The sequence below is a fragment of the Saccopteryx leptura genome, chromosome 7 (genome assembly GCF_036850995.1).
Source record: "Saccopteryx leptura isolate mSacLep1 chromosome 7, mSacLep1_pri_phased_curated, whole genome shotgun sequence".
In the NCBI taxonomy this organism is placed as follows: domain Eukaryota; kingdom Metazoa; phylum Chordata; class Mammalia; order Chiroptera; family Emballonuridae; genus Saccopteryx; species Saccopteryx leptura.
This window is the reverse complement of record NC_089509.1, coordinates 39,533,666-39,555,633: the sequence shown is the minus strand read 5'-3', so window position 1 is coordinate 39,555,633 and position 21,968 is coordinate 39,533,666. Positions and strand designations below refer to the sequence as shown.

Genomic DNA, 21,968 nt, shown 5'->3' with positions numbered 1-21,968 from the left:
AATCCCTGACTGATCAGTTTTCAAATTTTGTTCAGAGACTTTGCACCAAGAATACATTAAGTTTATATCACAAAAAAGTTTAAAGAATTAAAACGATGTCATAATGAAGCTCATTTAGTACTGACAATTCTGACAAAATAACTTTCAGTAATAAAAACGCCATCACTATCTTCATTTATCTTATTTTTTAACTGTATAAATTAGAAAGAGTTAACTGATACATTTTATCAGTGTTCCTATATATTTAAAATATACCTCAATTCAAATTGCCATTAATTTGATTTAATATTTACTTGCTAAGCCCAACTAACCAACGATATAATTATTTTCTCACTTAAATCTACTTATAAGATATTATAATCTATTAATTTTAGGTCATGTCTCTCACAATTTAAACATGAAAATTTCCAGACATCAGTATAGAATTAGTATTATCTCACTGCCTGTGTGTTAATGACTCTGTATTAGTGCACATAGTCTAACAGCACTTCACACCAGGCAGTTTGTAGACAGTTATCAGTAAATATGGCGACCATCAACTTTTAAGAATTGACAATTCCACACAAATAGTAACTACTGCATATTATGCTGCTTCTGATAAAATTATGGAAGAAGTCTAATTGTTAAATAAGCATTCTACTTTGCAGAAATTGTTTCCCTTCCCTTTGCAAAGCCCTCATCCTGTCTCCCTGATGCACCTTTTTAGCCTGGCCTATATAGATTCTTTCCTAACAAGGACTTGCTGTATGTCTGATTTATAACACTATTGGATAAAGAAAGATAAGTCATAAAAATAGAGTTTTTACTTTGAGGTAATTTGTGTTTACTAAGCTAAAGGATAACTAGTCTCAAGGGAATGTGAATGATTAGAATGCTGAAGTAATCTCTCATTAAACTTAATTTCTGATAGGATGTGGAAGTTAGTTTTGTTTGGGTTTTGCAAGGGACCATTTTAAAGAGCCTCAGTTTAACACAACTGGGAACTTTAATATACCTCGTCATTAATAGATCTAGAAAAGTTTGGGTTTTCTAATTCTGTAAAAGTTATTCTGGATTTTGCTCACCTTCCTGAGAGCATTTGTAACTAAATAATTCTAGAACTTAACTCATATTTTATTGAAAACTGCTAAAAGATAAGTATAACAGAAATCTAGGCAAAGACGACTCACCAGAACACCTAAAGCCACAGACTTGGCCTGAGGAGTATTGAAAGTAAGAAATCTGCAACCACGTGTTACTACCTGAGCATCAATCACATTACACACGTGAGTGCTGCATGGGTCAGAGTGACCCATTAGATTCAGATAATAGTTAGAATTAAAATTTCATGTCATTATATTAATTGTAAAGGTGTTCAGTTTTTGTTATGCTAAATTAAAGAATGAAATGAGACACTAAAGAAAAACTGACAAAATAAAAGTAGGTATGATAAAGCTTCTGTACGTACCTAAGTCACATTTGATTCATACTTAATACCCTTGCATCAGACAAAAACTCAGCAAACTCTTGACAGTAAAAATCCATGCACCTTACACAAGTGTTCTTGATTATTGCACCAATTTGAAAAACAGTGAAATTTCTTACTTTGACTAAACAGCCTTGAAAAAATAAAAGTTAATCATGACCAATCCAGTCCAATTGCAGTAGAATGTACTACTTGAAATTTCAGAATATTGCACTAGTTGTACATACACACAAAGTGATTAGACTAGAGCTTCATATGCTTTGTTTGAGGGAGAAGCAAAAACTAGATGTATCAGTAATTTTAGTATAAAAACCCTAGAAGGTGGTGATTAATCTGTAAATAAATCAATCTATACAAGAATTTGCTATATTTGTTCACTTCAGAAATACTTTAAAACTACCCAGATTTAATATTAGTTAAGGGTTTTATCTGAAATAGCTGCTAAATTGCTAATCAAATATTCTGAAGATACAATGACCACCCTTACTGTTCAGATTCAATTATTTTTGTAACATTCAATAAATATTACTGATACAATCTACTTAGCAACTTTATGGAGCATATATACCCATGATATTGAAAAAAATGATTTTGGTAATGGGAAGTAATATAATCACATTAATCGATTTATTGAAAATAAATTTTTTTTATAGTGACAGGAGGGGAGGCAAAGAGACAGACTCCTGCATGTGCCCGACCGAGATCCACCTGGCAAGCCTACTAAGGGGCTATGCTCTGCCTATCTGGGGCCATTGCTCTGTTGCTCAGCAGCCAAGCCATTTTTTTTTTTAGCACCTGAGGTGAAGGCGTGGAGCCACCCTCAGCACAGAGGCCAACTAGCTCGAACCAATCAAGCCATGGCTGTAGGAGAGGAAGAGAGAGAGAGAGACAGAAGGCAGAAGGGTGGAAAAGTAGTAGATAGTTGCTTCTCCTGTGTGCCTTGACCAAGAATCAAATATGGGACATCCACATGACAGGCTGATGCTCTACCACTGAGCCAATCAGCTAGGACTGATTTATTAAAAATTTAACTGATATAGCTGACACTTTTATTTATGCTCCATAGATAAGGATAACAATACTTTCCCATAAGGAGAGTTACTGGTGTCTTGTTTTAGCATTGTGCTCATGCTTTTTTTTTTTTTTTCTGAAGTTGGAAACAAGGAGGCAGTCAGACAGACTCCCGCATGCACCTGACCGGGATCCACCTGGCATGCCCACCAGGGGGCGATGCTCTGCCCATCTGGGGCGTTGCTCTGTTGCAACCAGAGCCATTCTAGCGCCTGAGGCAGAGGCCATAGAGCCATCCTCAGCGCCTGGGCCAACTTTGCTCCAGTGGAGTCTTGGCTGCGGGAGGGGAAGAAAAAGACAGAGAGGTAGGAGAGGGGGAGGGGTGGAGAAGCAGATGGGCACTCCTCCTGTGTGCCCTGGCCGGAAATCGAACCCGGGACTCCTGCATGCCAGGCCGACACTCTACCACTGAGCCAACTGGCCAGGGCTCGTGGTTGTTTTTTTTTTTTGCCTAGAAAGAACACTAACTACTCAAAAGAAAAAAAAAAAACTCATGCATTTTATTCAACTGAAATCCAAATCAGTCACCAAATATTTCTGGGGCACCTAAAATATGCCAGGCATGGAAAAGACTTTTAACAAAAAAATAAGCCAAAGAGCCATAAAGGCTGAGACTGACAGAGTTTACTTCAACAATTAAATTCTTAAAAAAATATATATATTTTTATATCAGTTGAGTTAAAATATGTGTAATACTCTGGTAGGAAACCCTTGCAATGTACATAATAGACAAAAAATTAATTCCCAGAATACAGAAAGATCTATGGACAAGCAAAAAAAGGGCAAAAATATTCAACAGTAAAATGAACAAAAGATATGAATGAAAGGAAGAAATCCAGATAAAAAATGGCAAAAAAGATGTGCATGCCTGGTATTAATGTGATAAACAAAACAGGATGTATATGCAAATATAAATAAACATATGCATATATGTACACATGTATTGATATGCAAAAATAAAAGGTATAGATAATCTAGCAGGCGTCCCCAAACTATGGCCTGCAGGCCGCATGCGGCCCCCTGAGGCCATTTATCCGCCCCCACTGCACTTCCGGAAGGAGCACCTCTTTCATTGGTGGTCAGTGAGAGGAGCACTGTTGTGGTGGTCCTCCAATGGTCTGAGGGACAGTGAACTGGCCCCCTGTGTAAAAAGTTTGGGGACCCCTGATCTAGAGCATTGACAGTATACTGGAAGTGCTCAAGCACTGTTACTAGGAGTGATAATGGTTAGTTTTTAGACAGAAGTATTGAAAATATCTACCATAATATATGTCCGAATGTCTATTGATCCAATAAATCTACTTCTATAAATATATATAGCTAATAATAACGGAAATATCTAGCACTAAATGGAGTGTTTAATATTTGCCAGTCATTGTTATAAGTGCCTTATATATAATTTTTAATTTAAGTCTCAAAAAATATTAGGTAGAATGCCCTATTATTGTAATTCCTATTTCACAGTAATGAGACTCAGTATAGAGAGGGTAAGTAAGTACAAAGTGGTTACATGGAGTCAAGATTTGAATTAATTCAGGCAGTCTGCCACCAAAGCTCTCTTTCTTAATGCTACTATTCTTTAGAAATATCCTCTGAGGTTTACTAAGATGTTACAAGAATGTTTCTGTAATTTTTATAATGGCAGCAACTAAAACCTGATTAATGCTTGTAATATTAGTATGGGTAAATAATTTTTTGATACATCTGTACAATGTAATACTATTTAGCTGCAAAGTGGAATTATATAAACCTATGTGAATTACATATACAACACAGGACACATGAAGTTAAAAGAAAGGAAATCTAAACCATACCTGTTATATAATCTACTTACATACATATGTGTATCTGTCAGTCTATGTATGCAAATACATAAGAGAAGAATTTGAAGGACATACATCAAGTGATAATGGAGGGTTATTTTAAGGAAGGGGGACATTGATGGTGACTGAAACTTATTTTATTTGCCTCCATCATATGTAATAAATTAAGAAAAAAAAACAGATTTGAGTACAGTGAACTCTAAAATCGAAATCCAACAAATAAATTAAAAAAACACATTGTTATAGCATTCACATTGATTAGTAGAAGAAAGTAATACTTTAAAATTGTGTACATTTTACAGTAGGAGAAATCCAAGAATGTTTTGGAGTTCTTGGGGAAATTATATCAAACTTGAATATGAATAATTAATGCAGGTGGATGATGATGGTATTTTATTCAGAAGTGGCAGCATTCATTAACTTATCATACTGATGTAGACATATGTGAAAACCTATAAACAGAACAGGATCGAGCTTTGGTATGTGAAATGCTACGGTTGAAAGTATAGGAGAAAAGGCTGAAAAACTAGACAAGGACCAGATCACAGGGACTTTTGACTTTGTGTGAAATAATTAAAATGTTGTTAAGTCAGTGAGAGATCAAATGAGATTTTCCTGTAGGGAGGTTTTCCCACAGCTCCATAAGGGGGGGGGGGGTGAAATGTGGGCAGGGTTGTAGGCAGGAAGGACCATCAGGATAACCAGGAGACTATCTGGAAGTGGGAAAAGTCTGAAAATAAGGATAACTGAATGAATTTGAGAGGACTTAGCAGGTAGAATAGAAAGGACTTGGAGATTCATTTGATTTTGAAGTTCATGAGTGAGAAGCAGGAATCAAGGAAAACACAGGCAGTTCATATTAAATACCACTTTAAATTTTTGACAGTGTACTCCCCATGTACTGAGCACTCAATCTTTTCATTTACACTAATTAATTGTGATGATGTATACAGTTTACTTTTAAAAAACAAAGGCAAGATCTTATTGGCGTTTGTATCCCCCTCACTTGGCATTATTTGGCATAGAGCAAATACATATCACACATATAAAATACAAATAAATAGCAATAAAAATACTAATGATAAAAATTGACACAATGTCTGTAATGCTGGTTTCATACTGGTCTAAATTGAACCCTGCTCAGGGCACCAGATGTAATGCCAGTGGTCATGGCCAGGCAGGTTCAGATTGGATTCCGGTAGACCACAGAAGAACCACGGAGCCAACAGGTGTGGGGCTATCTCAGTCATCACTGGATTCTCGCAGAGTCAGGCAAGCGAACAGGCAGGGAAAACCTCTTCTCAGGGCAGCGAGTGATCAATCAGGAAAACTGCTCCTCTCCCCGGCAGACCAGTGATCTGCACGGAGGGAAAAGTACCAGTAATCTTACAGCGGCTACACACATGTGGCTCTGCCACATGCTCAGGCACTAATCATGCGAAGTTGTTGCAGCCAAACAACAAATGAGCCAGTCCAACAACAGCTGTTCTCCCTTCAATGTCATAAGGAATTAGAATTCAAGTGTTTGATTCACTATATCAGGAAAAACAGTTGTCTGTCCAAAGCAACATTTAACATTTCAATGTATCATACAGATATTACATGTTTTTACAATATAGCATATGTGGGGAAAACAGCTGTGGTTAGGCTTCCTCACTGACTTCCTGGCTGCAAGCGCTTTGCATAGTCAGTGCGTGAGCACGTGGCAGAAAGCCATGTGTTTGTGTGTGTGTGTGTGTGTGTGTGTGTGTGTGTGTGTGTGTCCTAGCTAAGACTACATACAGGTACTTTCCGTTGTTGCAAGTGCTTTGCATAGTCAGTGTGTGAGCACGTGGCAGAAAGCTGTGTGTGTGTGTGTGTGTGTGTGTGTGTGTGTGTGTGTGTGTGTCCTAGCTAAGACTACATACAGGTACTTTCCGTTGTTGTGGATTGCTTTTGTGTGTGTGTGTGTGTGTGTGTGTGTGTGTGTGTCCTAGCTAAGACTACATACAGGTACTTTCCGTTGTTGTGGATTGCTTGTGTGTGTGTGTGTGTGTGTGTGTGTGTGTGTGTGTGTCCTAGCTAAGACTACATACAGGTACTTTCTGTTGTTGTGGATTGCTTGCCCTCCACTGTAAGGGGCCATTTTGAGGATTGCTTGTCCTCCACCACGAGGGAATATTTTCCTGTTCAGGCATTTGCTGCCGCAAAAAGTGGTTTTCCTCTACCTGTTTGCTCGCTCACCCTTGCGAGAACCTAGTAAACGGGAATGGCCTGATGCTCTCCGGCTTCACAGTTCCTCCACTGTCTGTCCCAATCCAATGTGCACCTGCCTGGCCTCAGCCAGCATCACAGTTTATTAAAATGATTTAGAATTTTCTCCTCATAATATTGTATTAGTTCATTCAGCACATGGTTTGTGCTACTGACAAAGCATTTATTCAATAATAAAAATTTAAAATTCAATGGTACAAATGTATTTAACTTTCAGAAGTGCTGCATTCTTTTCAGATGAATTTGTAAGCCCAAGCAAAAACTGGTATCCATGATTTATTTAAAAAAAAATCCATGCTACTCATTTTGCTGGAAACACCAAATCCTGTGCTTATTAAATCCTCCTGAAACCACATTTCTATGACTTATAAAAAAATTAGGCTCTACAGTCAAAGAGTACGTTATTAAATATTGTAGGTTTAAAAAATCACATGCTGAAAACTTTTGTATTTATAGATACATTTTTCAATAGACAGAAATGAATGTCGGCCTTTTACATTAATAAGTATCCAAAGATGCTGCGAACAAAGGCTTCCTGTAACGAGCTCATTTTCTAAAGCATGTTTAAAAGGTTAATAGATGGTTAACCTTCAAAACAAGTTCAAGGATCCTTCTCGAAATGTGTGTTTTCTGTTTACTTGGAATACAGATCAAAATACTACAATATTGCCAAAAGAAAATATGCTATTTTCCCAGTTACACATAAATACTCTTTAAAGGTGTTCTTTGGGAGTCTTTAAATTCTATTATCAATTTGTTTCTGCTCAAAACAAGAGCACAAGCTGTCCATTAAGAAAAGGAAGAACAACTGGAGGTTATAAGAACAGCTGCTTCTAATTACTATATCAATTGATACACATTTAGAAATCTACCTCCTCAAAGAAAGAAAATCAATATGTGTTTATAGAACAACCAGCAATTCAAATATATGGGTATTGTGAATACACTCAAAGTTCTTAAGCTTTTTACCTGTGACCAACAGGAAAAGAATGTTGCCATTTATAGTAGGCTGTTCTGTTAAGAGTGGTGTCTTCTTACATCACATTATTTCAAAGGCTTTTTTGCTAAAACAATCAGATTGGCTCAAACTGGAACAGCTCAATTAGTAAAATCTGCCTCAGGCTTTATGAGCCTACAGGGCTTTAAAAATCTATAATGCTATATAGTATTTGCTTTCTTATAAAGATAACCAAAAATCAAATTAAACAAAGGTTAAAAATGTACTCTTCATCACTATTTCAAAGTATTTCTACTCTTATTCATAGTGCGATTTAGGAGGCATAATGAGACACTGCCAACTTTATAGATATTACCAATGGCTAATGAGCACAAGCCAACACAATTAGAATATATAGTAAATATTTTTTTAAAATTAGATAAAAATAATGCACATTTGCATTTTTTATATATCCTATTTTAGCATTAAATTAAGGGGGCCTTATAAAAATAAAAATCCTTCTGTGGAAAAGTAATCTTATTTTAAATTTAGAGGCTCTTATATTATGCTACTCTATTACAGGATATTATTATGTGCCTAAATTGTACCTGTTACTTCATATTTTCCCTGGAATATAAGATTATATTACTGTGTATGCCTATGACTATGGTGGAATCTTAAAACCCTAAGCACTTGCATAAGCCAAGGGAATCTTCTTATCTGATAGCAAACTCAGGAACAATATTCCAGATACACAAAGAATACCCTTCAACTTTCTTTTGTCACTGGGTTCTTAACCAGAAGTTCAATCAGAGAGGTGAGACAAATGCTTCTGATGTGCTGCAATTCTTGTGCAAATATTCCCTGCTATAGATCAGAGGTCAATGGAGAATTCATTAGAAAAGAAAAAATAAAAGTGTCTCCCTTTTAGAATTTGTTCATTTAGTCATTCATTCATTCTTCTAATTATTCAGCCTTCTTATATTTTTCAAGGACTATACAGACAGGAAAGTTATTAAACGTTAAGAACACAGGTCTCTAAACTACTTTAGATATAGAGATAATAACAATAAAAATAAAAATGAAACCATATGATATAGAGTAATGATGGATTGGCTATGGTATTGAAACTACAGGAAATAATGTACTTTCCAGAAAGGAGGAACATCCTGTCTGAGACAGAGCGGAACTATCCCTGAAGCCAAACAAGAAAGTGTGTATTTTAGAGAGCATCCTGGAAGGAAGCAATGTTGTCAGAATTCAATTCACAAAAAAATTACTTAAAAATCACATTTTTAATAACTGCAAAAGTGAAGAATAAGATTTAGTATAAAAGTCTGGGTATAAAAAATAGGATTCTCTTCCTATTTGTCCAAATATTTAGGGCAAATTAACAGCTACATGGAGGTGCTTCAAGAGAGTAACATAATTTTCTTAGCCAGAACATCAAGGTGGTTCAGGAAAATGAAACAGAATTCAATATAAAGTTTTTAGCATTCTTCATAAATGTCTGTGTGTTTATGATTAAAATAATAAAATATATAATTCTCAGTATAAATGTGCATGCGTGTATGCCTTTAATCTCCCCCTCATAACCCCTTTCCTCTCTACAAACTTACCTGTTACCCACTGAGATGAAAAATGGAAATCCAATAATTCTAGACAATAGCAAAGAAATCTGATGTTAAGAGTAACCGAAAGCCTCAGTAATGACAAAAATAGTTATCCACGCTAGGCAGCATTCACATGACAATTCCTGGCTGCTTTAATAGCACCCAGTGTATGTGTTTTGGATGATGTGAAAACGCACAGGGCTAGAATTGTTTTTAGGCATCCTACTCTAGTTTTCAGCCTACTTCTCTTCCTTTTACACTGAGAAGCAATTTAATGTTTCATGTTTTTGGTCCTCTCTCTGCTCATGATACAGCAGGCAGTTTCCATGCACAACCATGCTATGTCTGAGACATACCGAAGCATAAATGCCTCTTAGGATATTCCTAGATATTTTCAGCATATTCCCCAAATATCCTATCTCTGCTTTCCAAAGTACTTTTCTGGATATAAATGAGCCCATTTCTTAATAATAATAAATTTCCTAATGATATTTGTTGTAATGTAAAAACTGCACTTTCTAGATCTGGCCAGTTGCCTCAGTGGTAGAGCGTCAACCCGGAGTGTGGAAGTTCCAGGTTTGATTCTCAGCCAGCGCACACAGGAGAGGTGCCCATCTGCCTCTCCATCCTTCCCTCTCTCCTTTCTCTTTATTTTTCTCTTCCCCTCCTGCAGCCAAGACTCCATTAGAGCAAAGTTGGCCCAGGAGCTGAGGATGGCTCCATGGCCTCTGCCTCTGGCACTAGAATAGCTCTGGTTGCAACGGAGCAATGCCCCAGATGGGCAGACTGTCGCCCCCTAGTGGGCTTGCCAGGTGGATCCCAGTCGGGCACAAGCAGTAGTCTGTGTCTCTGCCTCCCTACTTCTCACTTCAGAAAAATAAAACAAAACAAAACAAAAAAAAACATGGCCTGACCTGTGGTGGCACAGTGGATAAAGCATTGACCTGGAAATGCTGAGGTTGCCGGTTCGATACCCTGGGCTTGCCTGGTCAAGGCACATATGGGAGTTGATGCTTCCAGCTCCTCCACCCCTTCTCTCTCTCTGTCTCTCCTCTCTCTCTCTCTCTGTCTCTCCCTCTCCTCTCTAAAATGAATAAAAAAAAAAACCTCCAAAAAACCCCCCAAAAACCACTGCACTTCCTAGAATATACTTAACAGTCTCTGTTGAGTAATAAGGTGTCATTAGTTCCAGAGAGCCAACATTGTTTTCCACCTTTCAGAAATGGTTCCACAGTTTATGTGTCTTTTTCACTCAATGGGAAATTATACAAGACTAACACATCACTTTTTTTTTTTTTTTACAAATAATACTCATTATGAGTGAATATAATGCATATGGTTATAATTGTTTCAATTACTGATAGTCCTAAATGTAAGTAGTATATGATCAAGATAATGTTTCTTTATTCCATTGCTCCTTTCTTCATATTTGAGCTTACATATTTCTATAAGTAATGATATGAATTCAGAAAGTATCATCAAAAGAAAATGAAAGGTTGTAGAAATGCCACTGCCTTGTTGCGAATTTTATGTGCTCTTGCTGAACTCATCTCTGTGAACATCTGGACTGGCTTTCCACTGAAAAGGGAAAGACATCTAAGCATGAAATAGAGTGCCTGCAATAGAAGCTTGACACAAAAAAGGCTTGAAAATGTGTGAAAAGAAGTCCTTTTCTTTATGACACATTTATACATGCAGTGCTCTCATTTTTCTTATCCATGGAGTAATGCTGGATCTTAATAAGAAAGTTCACACTGCTCATTCCCGGCTTCATGTAAAAAAAAATTTACAGCCTCATACAAACTTTCCAAAATCAGAGTATGCCAGTTAGAAACTAAACAGGCCATTCTAAGCCATGTAATAGATTATAACAGAAAAGAAAATGTGGGCATAGATTTTTGTTGTTTTTATGGGTTACATAATAATGATACTGATGACCATAAGGCCTATACAGAAACTATCAAAATAGAACATTAAAGTTTATTTTATAAGTGTAGTTGAATTTCTGTTATATTACTTTATGCTTTGGACTCTGTCTAGACTTGAGATGTTGAAGGCAACCCGTGTCTTCTTCATGATTGTATTTTCTCAGAATGTTTGATTTTTTTTCCTTCAAAAATATGTAATGCCTCAGAGTCATTTTTTAAATAAGTAATAGGATGGTTGGAGAAAGTCTAGAATATTATAAAGAATGAAATCACTTATAATCACACAACCCGGTAATGGAATTTTCTCACAAGGCTTTCTTACTTTTTTTCTTTTTTAACGACTTAAATTCTTTGTAAATGTTTATTACTTTGCTAAAATTAATTTTATTTTTAAATTCATTTAAATAAATGCTGAAATATAATGCTTTAGAAAGAAAATAGAATTAAAAGGAAAAGAATAAAATGATTCATAATCCCACTCCCAAGTGTTAGCCCACATTTATTTCCATTTCTATGTCTATTTTTCTCTGTAATGAAAGTAGCATATCATTTCATTGTCCATATCAAGCTTTTTCACAGATCTGTTGATAAGTAATTCACTGTTATTAAATATTCTTTAAAAATAGAAAAATATCGGCATAATTTTCAATCTTGTTTTTGTAGACCATTTCATCTTTTTCTAGTCAACTGTTTAAGAAAATAAAGCAATTGAAGATATCTCTTAAACATTATCAAAATTTCTTACCAACTCAGTTTTATTTGTGAAATAAGGAAGTAAAGATGCCCTTTTTTATTTTTATTTTTTTAAAAAAGATGCCCTTTATTAAACAATTTTTTTTCTTAAATTGACCTGATACGTGTTCATTAAATTTGGATCTCTGAGTACAGCTTGTTCCATTTTTCCAGCACAGTGCTTATACCAAGAAAGAAACAGAGAATAAAAAATACTTAGGCATTTGAGATCAGTGTAGTGTTTTTCATTTTAGGTTGAAAATTAACTCTACAGTACAACTTCCTCAAATACTATTTTCTGCAACATTATGGTGATAACATTTTATTTAAACTAGGAGAATACCAACAATAATGAAACACATATTCAGCATGTTTAAAATTATTTTCTCCTGCAGAGAAAGAAAAATGTCAGAATTGTTTACCTGGGGATATAATATAGAAGAAATCTTTAAATTCATCCATCCAAACTTCTGCCAGTCTCCTGTTATTCTTGTTGATGACATGACCAGTGCCACCCGGAAAAGTGTATGGAGTTGCCTTCCGAAAAACATGACCCACATGGGAGCAAGTTACAATCTCTAGTGAACCTCCACATTGCCAAATCTGGGGGAAAGAGCAATTGTTCTATAAAAATCATTGTACATAATGTAGTAATTTTGTCATAAAAGCATCTGATGCTAACTAAAGCCAAACCTTCATATCTTATTAGTTCAAGCAAACATCAAATGAACACAATATATTTAGGTTTGGCAAAGGATTCTAGTTTGAAAAAACTTTATATATGTATACAGTATAGCATTAAAACTATGGAAATAAGATGTGCCTTTATTACACTACCTAATTTTCAGTTTTTAGTAGTTAAATTAATTGCTGTCTAAGAGATATTTTGTATCCAAAATTTGCTCTGCATAAATGAATTTGTGCATTAGATGCATGGTCAATAACTAAATTTGATTTGGAGAAAAATCAACCTGTTATCCATTTGTAATTAAATAACCATTAACTTCCAGTTGCCCATATCTCCTGTATTATAAGCTTTTGGATATGTGATTATTCTTATTAAAATATGATATGACTCCTTTATATCTTCTAACCATTTACACACCCCTCAAAGCTCATCTCCAAGATAATTTCTTTTTAGTATTTATATTTAATATTGTATGAGTTTTGTGTTTTAAACATGTTTTTATGAAGAACTGATTATACTGTACTGTAAGCAATTATTTACTAACCTTTAAAATTATAAACACTTGGAAGGTATATATGATATATTTCTTGTTATCCTAGATTTACTGTGAAGTTGAGGCTACATATTAAGTAAAGTACCCATAAAACATTTATTTCTATAAAATTACATTGAACAGCCATAAGTTATACTAATAGAATGTGTGTTTTATATAGATATTATATCTACCTATATACATATTACATAGATATAGAGATGTATTATATAAGTATGATTTATATTACAAATACTATACATACTCACATATTTATTTAATGCATATGATATAATACATATGTGCTACAGTTTTTATCCCAATAAATAGAGTCATAGTGATTGTAATTAGAAAGACCTGGTCTTATACTATAGCTAACATTGTTCTTATTGCAAGGAGAGTTGCTTATCTTTAAGGAAAACATTTCCTCTAATTGGTCCCTTAAGTAATATTCCTCTTAGAAGAGGACTGCTATTGGGCTTGGGTAGCAGTATGGACATTCATTTTTTCTAGATGCTAAATAACAAGATATATTCATCAACAGTGTTTTGTGTATAACATATACAATCTATCCTTTATCCTTTTCTAACTGTCTAAATATTGTAAATCTAACCGAAAAGATCTTGCAATCCAACATTCACATGATGGAGTGATATCAAAGAAAAATGGAATTCAACATTCCCCTTAAAATACAGGATAGCTCATTCTTAAAAAATTAAAGTGCTTAATTAATTGGTAACTTCCTCTTCTTTCTAGCTTGAAAGCTATAAACCTTGTAATTACATACCTATTTTTATATTCTCCTTTACTATTGAAATGGAGGAAGTTGATCCTTCTCCCAGCAAAGGCAAATTAAACTTGTCAGGTTAGATCATATCCCTTAAATCTGTCTTAAAGACTTCAGTGGTTTGCTTGTCCTATGGGCCTTCTCCTGAAACATCAACTGTTTCCCTCATTCTTAGATTATATCTATCTATACATCATATGAGCTAAAATCTCTGATCTTTTTTTTTTTTTTAAATAAATTTTTATTAATGGTAATGGGATGACATTAATAAATCAGGGTACACATATTCAAAGAAAACATGTCTAGGTTATTTTGTCATTAAATTATGTTGCATACCCCTCGCCCAAAGTCAGATTGTCCTTCGCCACCCTAGGTAAAAAAGTGATAAAAAAAACTGCTAACCACAACAAAAACTCCATTCCTTTGTCCACATGGTCCACATTTCCATTTAGTATCTCTTTTTCCGTTTCCCCCAACAGTAAATTAACATAAAATATGTATTGATATAGGTTGTTTCACTTCCACCATTTTTATCCACTTTTCTATTCATTGTGAACTGCTCTATATCTCTGTGGCTTCCCCAGAATTGCCATGGTGAGAATGTCAAATTTTTCCTTGGATGAATATACAGCAGACTCCTTTCTGGATTCTCAGACTTTCCATCCTACTACTTCCCTGTTAATATATTTTAACTCTAAATGTCTATTTAAATGTTGGTCTTCACTGCTCTTCATTCATTCTTTAGGTGGTCTTATTTGTTCTCACTATGTTATATATGATCTGAATAATCACAAACTCAACAGTGACACCTCAGCCAAGAACTCTTCTATGGGATCCAGACTTGTGAATCTAAATATTTACTTAATACTTTAAAAAATACTTTCTCTTGCAGATTCATCTACCTAAACATGTCTGAAGTGGAGTTGTTGATTCATCCCCATCTTGTCCCACAGGTCTTATTTTCTTTGTCTTTATTTTTAAATCATCAAAAAATGGTACCACTATTCACAAAGGTGGTCAACCCAAACAAACAAAAATACCAGAACACCCCCCTAAGCCCTAAAGGTCATTGATTTCTTCATTAATTTCATTACTTATATCCCATCCATCAACAAATCCTGGTGGTTCTATCTGTAAAATAATTCTCAGTATGTCATCTTTGTCACCGGTGTCACTGTTTTGTCCTTATCCCCAGCATCTCTTGTCTGTCAGTTGCAATGGACTCCTAATTGTCTTTCTGCTTTCACTGTTGCTCACCTATGACTTGTTGTGTACTGAAAAATCAGAGCAGTCTTTAAGTTTTTGTTTTTATTTTAGAGAGAGGAAGGGAGAATGGAAAAGAGGAAAAAACAGTGTATGTGTGAAAGAGAGAAAGAGAAAGAGTGATCAACCCACTGCTCTATCCATTCACACATTCACTGGTAGACTCCTGTATGTGCTCCAACCAGGGATTAAACCCACAATGTTGACACATCAGGACAATGTTGTAACCACCTGGGTCACCCAGTCAGGTTCCAGAGTGATGTTTAAAAAATTTAATAATTTTGTTTTACTTCGCTGACTAAATTCTTCAGTGGTTTCTCACTGCAGTGTGAATATAAACAAAATCCTTTAGCAGAGCCTCAAAGACCCTAAATGATTCTCTCCCTCTGTCAATCAACACTGGTAATATTGGTCCTCTGTCATTGCCTGGAATAACAAATCATATACTCTTTCACAAACCAAAGCTGCAACACTGCTTCCACTATATTTGGAATACAATTCTGTCTACCTGTCACCTGACTGCCTCTTTCCAAATTTCTCATCTCAGCTAGAACATCACCTCATCAGAGAGATCTTCCCTAATTGCCATATTTAAAGTGCCCACCCCAGTGATTTTCTGTCATAATACATTCTGTTTATTTCCTTTGTTGCTCACCATAATCTACAATTTATTTACAAGTTTGTTTGGCTACACACTTTCCCCCCAACTAGAATGCAGACTCTAAAGGGCAGTGGAGAGGTCTAGTCATTGTCGTCCCAGAGCCACGCCTAGTGCTCTTCCACTATAGCTGTCACTGTATGTTGGTTGACTGGTACAATTAAGCACTGAGATTAACATAAAAAAAATCCCTTGCAGAATGCTAAGATTTAAACAGAGATATTTTAAAGTATTTACATTGAATTTTTTATAGAAACATTTTTATTATCAAACCAGACAGAACAGTTTAATAAATTGACAAAGTACTTTGGAGGTCACAGCACAAGTAAACATTAGAAATGATTGATGGCTTATGACAAATGACATTGCTAAATAATATAATCTTAATTTTTAATGTCTTTTGAAAGTAATCATTAAGCCAATCTCACACAATCTCTCTGTAAAAAAAAAAAAAATTTGGATTAAGGAAAGTACTCTGGTATTTGTACTATGACCAGATCATTCTGCAAGGGATTCCAAATTCAGAAGACATAGCATATAATATGCTATGCCTAAGAGAAAATTGAAGATGTTCTTTTTGTTGCCAGGAATGCAGTGCTGGTGTTGAAACTTTCCTTCCTCTTCTATGGATTAGGCATTAATGAAGTGTTTATTTCTTCCTTCACTCAATTCATGTGCGGAAACTAGGTGAATGAAGGAGAGGCTGGCATGCAGGATATTTTTGAGCAGTAAAATCAGCATTTTTCCCATGCTGCTGCCATCCAAATACAGTACAGGTGGTGAGTGAGGATGTGGGAAAGCCTCAAGTGTGTGGAAGAACATGACCCTAGTAAAATGGGGCCTCTTCTGATCTAGAGACTCCTAGGTGGGTTGGGGTTTATTGGGCAGCTGGTTCCAGCAGAATTGACAGGTCCGGTGATGCAGTGACTCTGGGAGGGAGTGGTCTTTGGAGACAAGTGGATAGGGCTTTAGTGGTTCTTCAACTCCACAGAGGAGGACTGGAAGAGAATAAAAGGGGGGAGGGGCTGTGGGACTATCAATATAGCATATCCTTGTATAGAATCTAAGCAATAAAATTTTGTTTAGAATACTGTTATATGGATGGAGGCATCAAATAGCAAGTGGAACCATATTGAGACAATAATAGGCAGCCATCATTAAACATGCTTTCAGTTAAGACCTGCCACTCTCCAGCCCTCTTATTTGATACTACTGTATACACTGGGAGTCTGGCAACCCAGAGAGCCTTTCCAACTCTCTATCAGCATGGGCCTTTGGAGAGGAGAGAATAGGAGCTATGTATTGCTTATGAAATCAAAGATTTAAACAGAACATTAGTAGTATTTTTAATAACTAAAAGTGACCAGAAATCTACAGAATCTGATCCAAATGACATCAAAATTAGAAAGAAATGCCTTTCAGAGCATGAAACAATGATTGGAGAAAAAAAAATAAAGCCATTTTAAGTTTGTACCCCACTAAATTCATACTATACAATAAACCTTGTTGCATAGACATTAGTGATTGACAGCTGTCCTCAGTGTTACCACTGTGCCTTTTTGCAAATATGGATTAACACTGAGGTTGTGTAACTGAGGGCACTTTATTTCTATTTTCCCACTTCTTAGCTCCCCACTCTTTTGTAGGCTTATATATTCTATGCCCTAAACATGCACACAAAAAAGAGAATGGTATCTAGTTAAAATTTTTTAAAAGTAAGGTTCCCGTGGTTTCACTAATTTCCTTCTCAATAGGCAATGGTGAGGATATATGAAAGTGCTGTTTTTTGGTTATCCTTCTAACTTGCAATGTGATTTTGCGTGTACATGTGCACGCATAATGTAGTAATGGTTGTTGATTCACAAGACAGAAGAAAAACCTGTCACTGATTCTGATTCTCACAGATGGAGGCAGTTCTTAAACACATCTGGGAGAGATAATAGAGGTGGAGGTAACTGTTCCATAACTGAATGCTGGCCTGTGTTTTTGCTTGTGAGGCATAGTCTACTGACTCCCGGAACAGCGAGTAATTCCCTCATTGCCATCTGTGCTCACAGAATGTGTGGATAAACATTCATATGGGGTTTCCTAGGTAAAGTCTCTCCTCCCAAATTTGCATGGAAATGAAAAGATCAAGGTAGGAATGTATAACACTGTGCATTAATTAGAGTGATGTGATCATTAGAAAACCCAGTTAACATAAAAACAAAGCATGAAATTGATCAAATATTGACCAGGTAGTTAGTGTGTACTAGGTAGATACAGTCCCCAGAAAACAATATAGTTAAATATTAAAGTGAAAAGTATTCAAAATGAGTGGAGTCCCCCATGATTATCATGATAATTTCCCTCAGTGTATTTTCAATAAATGTTTTGGAAGGATGAAAAAATGAAGGGAAGAAAAAAAACAAGAAAGAATATGACACAGTCATTAAGAACTTGAGCTTGGAGATAAGCAAATAGAAAATTTTCTAGTGACTCTGTCACCTACTACGTATACTTGTGAAATTATTTAAGCTTGCAATGTCTTAATTTTCCCATTGGAAAACAGGGATAACAATAATCATCACTTCCCAAGACCACAGTGAGATTGTTTGTATCAAGCACTGTGCTTGACATTTCATATGGGAAGAACTCAATTGTATATTACTTAACTTTTACTGTTGTTGTTCAGGGAAACATCTGTAGATTATCAGCTTATTCTTACTTCTTTGAAATATTTTATTAAATCTTGATCAGTTTTACCTTTTTGGGTATTACAATAGCAGTGTCTAGGAAGTTAGGTAATGTAAGGAGTTTAAAAAAATAGCCAGTTAGTTTCCAGTTAGAATACTACATTTTGTTCTCTGAAATTATTTATAGTGTCTGAACAAACAGTAAACACTTAATAAAACATGATGTCCAAGTTATTTTGTATTTGTGAGCATATCTGATTGTGATTTTCTAGGCTTCTAGCAGATTAATATTTGCATATCATATCTTTCTCAAGTAAATTTAACCATGCATAAAATACAGATTGCCTTCTTATCCACAGAGGATTGAAGCTAGTGTCTGTTCCTGGATATCAGGTATTTTTTATGAGAGCATTTTGATGATAAAGTAATTAATCAAAATATAAAATGCCCATTGCTCATTTGATTATCTCCTTGATTTTTTTCTCCCAGCTAGAAGACAATCAACTACACTCATTAATCTTTTCAGGTTTTTTTTTGTGTGTGTGGCACCTGCATTAAGTGACATTTTAATTAAGGTTCAGAAACTTCAACTTTACAATCTCAGTTCTCGTGCTACTATCGTTTCTAATTTTACAGCTGTTGTGCCAAAATCATGCAGCTGCTTGTTTTTAAACTAATCTTTATGCCCTCCACTCCCTTTTCCCATACACATACTATTGCTGGCAAAAAGTCTTTGTTTATTATGGTCTTAATAAAAACAACAATACACTGAGTACGTAGGCTCTAGTCCCTAAGGTCATATCCTAGCTCTACCACGTTAGCAGGGTGAGCTCGTTTACTGCATCTTCCTGTGCTTCAGTTTTTAGGTAATAATGTGAGATTAGAAGGATCTAACCGACAAGGTTGTTGTGAGAATGCAGGCAATTGAACACTTATAAACACACTGAACCTTTATGTGAAAAATGAATTGGAATGGAGCAAATAGGAGATTTATTAAGGGGTTATTGTAATAATCTAGGAAAGAGATGATAATAACTTCAACCAGAGTACTGACAATGGAAATAGAGAGTAATGTAATAATGACATAATTTGGGGAATTAAAACTAAGAATTAGTATATGTGTTTTCCCTGTATCTAATGCTCTCCCTATAAGACCCAACTCACATACATCTCTTCCAGTAAACAGTTCTTAACTCTGCTAGCTTCCACTAATCTCAGTTTTCACTGACTGATAGCATTTACACTTACCTCTGTACCACCTCACCCTATTTAGCTCAGATCTATACAGTTTGTCAACTCGTGAAATGTTTGTGTGTATACTTATATAATCTTTCTAACCACTTTGTTAACTCTTCAAGAAGAAGCATCACATGTTTTACTTTTATGGAACTGATTTTCATTATCACATGAAAGTTAAAATTCACTTTATGAAATTGGTATAATTCACATCAAGTGAAAAATATCAGAACTTCTATATAACATGAAGTCACTGTTTTCAAAGTTTGAAAAACCTTTAGCTCGTACTGGTGCTTAACATATAATGATTGACTGATTGAGCTATTCATATTGATATAGCAAAATCTGGAAAATTACATGGTATGTACAAAAGGTGTCTCATAAAATAGAATTAGGAACAAAAGCTGTTATTTTCATACTTCTGACAAAGAAAAACTGAAACAAGATATAGAAGAGTTAATTTTCAAAATATTCTTTCTATATTCATTTTTTATTTCAAATAATCGCTGTCAGCACTTCAATTCTCCACTTTGTTAATAGACACATAAGGAGACTGATAAAAAGTCTTTAATTCTTATAATTGAAACACAGTCTAAAAGAGTCTTCATTGAGGTCCTGAGGGAACGATGATCCTTAATAGGTTGACACAAAGACAAAAAGCATGAAAGTTATTATTCAAAAGGGGCAGGGATAAGGGCTGCAGTAGGAATTTTCCATTCATTCTTGACATGAACCCTATTAGTTATTTCTCATAATTGTTTTGATTGGGGAGAGTTTTCTTTAATTTGTTTGACTCTTGGCCTAGTTTTCACTTCAAAGTATAATTGGGAAGATTTATGTGATCTGAAGAGGTCTCTAGAGCTGGAATCATATTCTGATATCATAACATCTCAAGATGAAGACTCATACATCAAACTGCTATGACCCTCAAGTGCTCCCCTGAGTCGTCAGTGATCATGGATTCAACACCCCTGAAAATCCATCCAGTTCTTGATAATTGGATACTTTTGAAAAGAAGAATTATTGTTTGTGTAAAAAAAGAAAGAAAGCATCCAATTTGAAATTGGAAAGCTAGATTCTCGATTTGAAATAAACAAAAACTGATAGAATTTGGAAAAAGTCTCTTAATGTTGAGACTTCTCAGCCATTTCCTATATAAAAGGAAATGAAATGGAGAGTGGCTAAGTTTTCTTTCAGATTTCTAGGATTCAAATTAATTTCTCTATGTAGAATAAATGACTAGTTTTAGAGATCATATTTTTAGATTGAAGTGATAAAGTTCTCTAGAAAATGTTTTTTAAAAAATTTTCAATTACAGTTGACATTCAATACTATTTTATTATTAGTTTAATGTGTACAGCATAGTGGTCAGACATTTGGATGTTTTATGAAATGATCTCCCTCCCAATAATTCTAGCACCTACCTGACAGCATACATTGTTATTACAATATTATTGACTCTATTCCCCCTGCTGTACTTTATATTCCCATGACTATTCTGTAACTGCTAATTTATACTTCTTAATCCCTTCATGTTTTTTACCCAGTACCCCAGCCCTTTCCTATCTGGCAAGCATTAGTTTATTTTCTGTATCTTTGAGTCTATTTCTGTTTTGTTTGTTTTTTGTGTGTGTGTATAAGTAAAATCATATGGTATGTCTTTCTCTATCCAACTAATTTCACTTAGCATAATACCCTCTAGGCTTCATCCATGTTCTTGCAAATGGGAAGATTTTCTCTTTTTTTGACAGGGACAGAGAGTCAGAGAGAGTAACAGATAGGGACAGACAGTAAGGGAGATAGACAAGAAGCATCAATTCTTTGTTACAGCTCCTTAGTTGCTCATTGATTGTGTTCTCATATGTGCATTGATTGGGGGGCTACAGCAGAGTGAGAGTCCCCTTGCTCAAGCCAGTGATCTTTGGGCTCAAGCCAACAACCATGGGATCAAATCTACGATCCTATGTTCAAGCCAGTGACCCTGTGCTCAAGCTGGGTGAGCCCATGCTCAAGCTGGATGAGCCTGCACTCAAGCCAGTGACCTCAGGGTTTCGAACCTCGGTCCTCCATGTCCCGGTCTGACGCGCTATCCACTGTGCCACCACCTGGTCAGGCTAAATTTCATTTTTTTTTTATTGTTGAGTATATTCCATTGTTATCATATCTTCTAAACAAACAATCTAATTAAAAATGGGCAGAAGACCTAAACAGACACTTCTCCAAAGAGGACAACCAGATGGCCAATAGACATATGGAAAGATATTCAGTGTCATTAATCATCAAATAAATGCAAATTAAAATCACAAT

The 21,968-nt window shown here is 35.3% G+C and overlaps 1 protein-coding gene across 4 annotated transcripts in view; it reads right to left on the bottom strand.

Annotated features, from left to right (window-relative positions):
- Nucleotides 1-21,968, bottom strand: part of GALNT13 (polypeptide N-acetylgalactosaminyltransferase 13) — a 555,106-nt gene that overhangs the window by 153,005 nt on the left and 380,133 nt on the right. For all 4 annotated transcript variants that reach the window (XM_066345193.1, XM_066345194.1, XM_066345192.1 and 1 more), the window contains exon 9: nucleotides 12,245-12,425. In XM_066345193.1, coding sequence (XP_066201290.1) covers nucleotides 12,245-12,425 — 181 coding nt within the window. The remainder of the gene's footprint in view (nucleotides 1-12,244; nucleotides 12,426-21,968) is intronic.